At 42.9% G+C, this 6,000-nt stretch overlaps 1 protein-coding gene and 1 non-coding gene across 2 annotated transcripts in view; one reads left to right on the top strand and one right to left on the bottom strand.

Annotated features, from left to right (window-relative positions):
• Nucleotides 1-702: 702 nt before the first annotated feature.
• Nucleotides 703-775, bottom strand: TRNAR-ACG (transfer RNA arginine (anticodon ACG)). The gene has a single exon. It is a non-coding gene; the product is annotated as a tRNA-Arg (tRNA).
• A 253-nt stretch (nucleotides 776-1,028) lies between these two features.
• SACM1L (SAC1 like phosphatidylinositide phosphatase) overlaps nucleotides 1,029-6,000 on the top strand; it is a 47,631-nt gene continuing 42,659 nt past the window's right edge. Inside the window, exon 1 of the mRNA XM_061587953.1 lies at nucleotides 1,029-1,309. Within this exon, the coding sequence (XP_061443937.1) occupies nucleotides 1,254-1,309 (56 nt within the window). The 5' untranslated portion in view covers nucleotides 1,029-1,253. The remainder of the gene's footprint in view (nucleotides 1,310-6,000) is intronic.

Here is a 6,000-nt window from a genome sequence, read left to right as displayed (position 1 = left end):
ATCTGGGTCTTTTTATCAACTTCTTTGATGTCTACATGTATGCCCGTGAGCCCACAATAAATGTAAACCTAAGATGCCACAGATCTCTTTATAGTGATCTATGGGCGTTCTATCAATGATCAGACAGAAATATGCCTTTCTCAATGGCCATTGAAAATACATTGGTATTTAACAGCTTCAGTTAGTCTCTGTCCCTTCCCTTCTACCCAACGACTAATCTAGAATAAATGTAAAGAACATTATCTTGAGCAGTTTATGGGTCATACTTATAAATTAATAATTGGATGTATGTAGTAGAAACAGTGATCATAGTTTGGAGAAATTATTTAAGGAGCACTTTGCAAAGTCTGTGTTTCGGGCAAGAGTTAAAACTCACTATATATTAGGAGACAGTTTTGGTACGTCAATCAGTACAGTATTTTATCAGAGATAAAAGTACACCCAGCAGTTTCAGAGTTATGATTGTAGATCTGCAGCCAAGTGAATTCAGAAAGAACTGGACGAGCACTTTTCCAGACAACAGAATGACTAATACAATGCAAGATGTAGAAATGGTGCCTGGCAAGTTTATCCGCTTAGAAGTGTAACAAGATAAGTAGTTGCCTGTAATAATGGAACTATGCAACCACGCTACTTGACGATTTACGAAAAACGTCCCCCTCAATGAATTAAGGACAGGCAGAAAATTAAAAAAAATATAGCCGAGCCAGCCAGGAGTCGAACCTAGAATCTTCTGATCCGTAGTCAGACGCGTTATCCATTGCGCCACTGGCCCTGCTTGCAATACGGTGTTCTCTGCTTGTATTCTAAATTCCGTCTGCCGGGAATCTAAATTTTGTTTCCCCAGCGGTAGGCGGGTATTCCCGGCAGGACCAACCAATCAAAATTTTCCCGAGCTCTTTCACTTCGGTCACCAGTCTATTAGCAGTTTTACTTTTACGAGGCGGAGTTAAAATGAGGCGAATAGCCAGTCCCGGACCGGAGCTCCAGCTGAGCGTCACAATTCTGATTCCCGCCCACCTCACCCTTCGATTCGAGTATAGGTTGGCGTGGTCAAAGGCGCAGGCTCCTCCAATCCCACTCCCCCGTGTCATTTCATCGCCTCCACCAGATGTCGAAATGCCTTCCGACTAGCTTTGTCCTAAGCAGCGTTCCGTCCTGAAGGCTGAAGCGTGTCAGGTGAGAAGGGAGGTGAGAAGAAAGTCCTGGACGCGAAGCCGGACGGTACTTAGCAGCAGGCGGTGGAGGGGGCGATGGCGGCCGCAGCAGGAGTAGCAGCAGCAGCAGGAGTCTACGAAAACCTGAAGCTGTGAGTGGCCGGCGACAGAGGGGGGAATACCACCTGCTCCTCCCTCGTTTCCTTTGTATGTGCGGGGAAGAGAAAGAAAGAAAAAAAATCCCCCTCCTATAGGGCAGCCCACTAGAGCCCCCCCCCATCCCTTCCTTCGTGGCAATTTTCCTATTCGCTCGTTGCCTCCTTTTTGTTCTCCTTGCCCTCCGTGGTCCGCTGGCTCCCCTGCTCTTTCTGACCCGCCCCTCAAATGGGCATTCCCGCTTTCCACAGGCAAATAGTTCCACTCGCTTAACCTTTCCTGTCACTTCACTCCCCACTCGCCGACTGAATATCTCTCACCCAAGTGCCCCCATTTCCTGACTTTCTCCTCTGGTCTCTTCCAACGTGCTGGCCGCTCACTGGGAGACAGTTTACGTGACCAGCCTATCCCAGGCAAGCTTGGTCTATTGCATGGACTTCGCAGCAATCTCTCTTTCCTGGTCTGTCACCCCTCTTCCATGGAAGACTCCCATTCATACTGCTAATAACACATTTGTTTTGCTTGATTTCTCTCCTCAGTGGAAATTACTTTAGTCATTAGTCTACTCTTTCCTTCCCCCAAACTGAAGATTTGTTCATTATTATTATTATCATCATCCTTTTTTTCCCTGCAAAGGCATTTTAGCATGTGTTTTTAAATTGTTTTACATTTTTAAATTGTGTTTCAAAGTGTTTTTAAAAAGATGTGTTTTAAATTTGTATATTTGTTTTTAATGTTTTTAGTTACTGTAAACCGCCCAGAGAGCTTTGGCTATGGGGCGGTATATAAATTCAATAAAAGATTGCATGCATGGTCCTCTTCCTCTCCTTTTATCCTCACAAAAACTGTGAGTAGGTTAGGCTGAGAGAAGGCAATTGGACCAAGGTCACCCAGAAAGCTACACGGCTGAGTGGGGTTAAGCGAGGCCTCCCAGGGCCCTAATCTAACACTTGAACCACTATCTCACACTGGCTCTTCTCTCAGTGGGCCCTGCCACCCAAAGATATATACTCTGATTAACAACTGGGCTGCAGCGTCTTAGGGGCTAACTGATTTATTGTGGAATTAGTTGCTTTAGGTTAGTGGTTCCCAACCTTTTCTCCCCTTCAGTTGCTGTGTGTCTGGCAGACCACTTCATGTTTTTTTTGCTTGTTGAGCAATTGTGATTCCACAGAATTCAAACTAAAAAATAAAATACAGTATCAGAAATAAATGATACAATGAAAATACAATTAAAAGTAAATTTGAATATTTAATGTGATGGATGTGCTGTTTCCCATCTTCAAACACAAATCCATAGATATTCTGCAGACCATCTGAATGAAGCTCATGGTCCATGAACCATAGTTTGGGAACCCCTGCTTTAGGTGATGGGTTGTTGTTATTAATATTTTTAATTTTTCTTCCTTTCATCAAGGAGACTCAAGGTGGTTAGAGGACAGTAAAAACACAAACACATAATCCCTAACAAACATAGCGGTTCTACTGTGTAAAAAATTGCAGTGTGTAATAAATAATAATTTCATAGCTTTGTTGTCTGTACTCTTGAGTTTTCTCTCATTACAGTGCATAAGGTTCCTGTAGATTCTTATGTGGAAGCACCTTCTCAGTTTACCTTAACTTCCTCTCCACTTCCACTCTGCATGTCCATTTTTGTTTCTCTTCTCCTGTTGTTGTTTCTTCACAAATGAGATCGCCCTTTACTGTAGCTCTTGAAAATTAAAACAGCTTCTGCCAGTCTTTCTAGTAATTGCATTATTCATAACAGAGTTAAAAGGGGGCTCAGCTGCATTCTTTCTAATGCTAGCCTGCAGGAACAAGATAACTGATGTCTAAGGTGAAGGTTAATCTAGAATATTAGAAATGCCATGGAAGGGAACATATGGTCCTGAGCAGAAAGATGATTTAGGACACTTCAGGGAGATTCTTTCCTTAGTGTTAGGAAAAGACAAGTAGCATCTTTAGCGTGAAAACACATACATGGAAAGAAGACTTATGGAATTAGCAGAACTTGCTTCTAAATATGTACACTTTAGAAATTCAGGGTTAGAATTTAAATTCTCAGCTCTAGTGATGCTGTTACATTTATTTATCACCGCCTCCAGTGTGTTTAATAGTGAATGACTTAATGAATGTGGGGATCATTCAAAATCTGTGTGCCAGGATCTTCCTTTGTATTGCAGCAAGGTTATAATAATAGACCTTTGTGTTTTAAAGTAGGCCTTTCAAATACTTAGGCAATTGAAAATCTTTAACTTCCACTGGTGTTAGATGAGAGTCTTAAAGTGATTTATTTTCCTTAGTGGAATTTAGTTCTTCTGTGTCCTGGTATGTGTTTAAGTTGTGACATTAAATGATCAGCTGGGAGGAGCATGCAAGCCTCTTCTTGCATGTATCCTTAGTTTAATCTCAATAGGCTAATTCAATTGTTCATTGGCTATTTGTTCTGCTTTTCCTCTGATGTAATGCTGCAACCAAGGGAAGCTGACATTAAAGCAGGTATGAGAAATCTGGTGCCTGCCAGATGTTTCTGGACTACAGCTCCAATCATCCCTAACCATTGTCTGTGGCTGATGGGAGCTGGAGTCCAACAACATCGGGGGGACACCAGGTTCCCAACCCTGCTTTTAGAGTATCAACGTGAAAGCAAAGTGTAGAAAGATTGTTTCCGTGTTGCAATACTACTTACCAGCTGCAATTTCCTCAGGAATGATCTTTGCTGTAGTTTTGCCTAGTTTTGCCTTGCTCTGCAACTCTGTTTCCAGTTCCTCAAGCCATGTTCATGTGTTGCTGTGAAATAATCTTGGAATGGAAGATTCTGCGTTTCAAGATAGCAAACATGTAGATTAACCAATCCAGTGTCAATTGAGGAATATATGCTAATTTTTCTGGAGTAAAAATGTAAATGTACTGCCTTCAAGTCGATTCCGACTTATGGTGACTCTATGAATAGGGTTTTTGTGGTAAGCGGTATCCAGAGGGGGTTTACCACTGCCTTCCTCTGAGGCTGAGAGGCAGTGACTGGCCCAAGGTCAGCCAGTGAGCTTCATGGCTGTGTGGGGATTCAAACTCTGGTCTCCCAGGTTGTAGTCCAATATTTATTTATTACATTTATACCCCACCTTTCTTTTCATGATAGAAACCTAAGGCGTATGGTACCCAGAAGGTCTCCCATCCAGGCACTGACCAGACCTGACCCTCCTTAGCTTCAGCAGGGAGCTGGCCTTATGTGCCTTCAGACCCATAGCCTGGGGCCAAAGAGCTGACTGTCATGTTAACTTGCCAATATTTACCTTTATGTACGTGAGCCTTGGCTGAAGTCAGTAGGAAGGCTATTGCAAATATTGCATTAGGAGTAACAGTACCCTCTTTTTAACATCAATTCAGAAGTAAAGGTGTAGTATAAAGCATTCATAACCATCTAGGCCAGGGGTGGCCACTCCGTGGCTCTCCAGATGCTGCTGCACTACAGCTCCCATCAGTCTCAGCTAACACAGCTCATGGTCAGGGATGATGGGAGCTGTAGTCCAGCAGCATCTGGAGAGCCATGGAGTAGCCACCCCTGATCTAGGCAGATTCTAGGTTGCTAGAATTGCTGACTCCTTTCCCTAGAGTTAATCTCAAGGGTAGCTCTTGTCTGCCTTGCCACTACAACAGTGTAGATGCGCACAGCACAGTTGTGTTACTCAGAAATTATCTGCAGCTATGATACTTTTTTTAAAAAAAAAAAATTATTTATAAGATTTCTTACCTGCTCTTCACCTTAAGGTTCCTGGTTAAATAAAAACAGTGATGCAATTTAAAATAAAATAAAAGCTTATGCTTAATGCCAATACCAAAAACACAGTTTAAAACAGAGAATAAAAATAGATCCCAAATGTATATCTCAGCTATGAAAGGCCAGGATAATTAGGTGTGTCTTTAGCATACAGCAAAAGATGTACAATAAGAAAGTCATACATACCTGTACGGGCAGGGGATTTCACTGTTTGGGAACTGTCACAGAAAGTGTTCTTTCCCTGAGCTTCTGAGGCTGGTAAAACTACCAAACAGCCCCACTCTGCCGATCTTAACACCAAGAGGTGTCTGTAGAAAAGGAGGTGGTCTTTCAAGTATTTGGGTCTAAGTCTTCTAGCGCTTTAAACGCTAATGTGAGCATCTTGAATTGGGCCCAGAAATGACCTGGCAACCAATGCAGCTGGTTTAGAACAGGGGTTATGTGAATTCTAAATAGAAGCCATGCAGTTATCTATCTTCTGCATTATGGATCAGTTGCAATGTATGAGTCTTCAGGGGCAGCCCCTATACAGCGCATTGCAATAACCCAATTGGGAGATTACCAGAACATGGAGTACAGTGACCAAGTCATGTCTGTCCAAAAGGGACCATAACTGGCAAACTTGCCATAGCAGGAAATCGGCAATCTGAGCTGCCAGTGACAATGTTACAGACCTAGGGAGTGAAACCCCATCCAAAATGGGCTGTCTACCCCAGAACTTGGAACACAATACACCTCTGTCTTGGTATGTACAGCTTCAATTTATTGGCCCACCTCCAGCCCATCACTGCCTCTGAGCGGTGCTGTGCTTTCTTATGAATGGTGCAGTGCCATATTTGAAATGTGAATGGCGGTGTTAGGGCCTCTACCTACCCAGTGTTGCGTTAATAGAATCACATCATTTGAGGG

The sequence above is a fragment of the Rhineura floridana genome, chromosome 10 (genome assembly GCF_030035675.1).
Source record: "Rhineura floridana isolate rRhiFlo1 chromosome 10, rRhiFlo1.hap2, whole genome shotgun sequence".
NCBI classification, from domain to species: Eukaryota; Metazoa; Chordata; class Lepidosauria; order Squamata; family Rhineuridae; genus Rhineura; species Rhineura floridana.
This window is presented reverse-complemented; position numbering and strand designations above follow the sequence as displayed.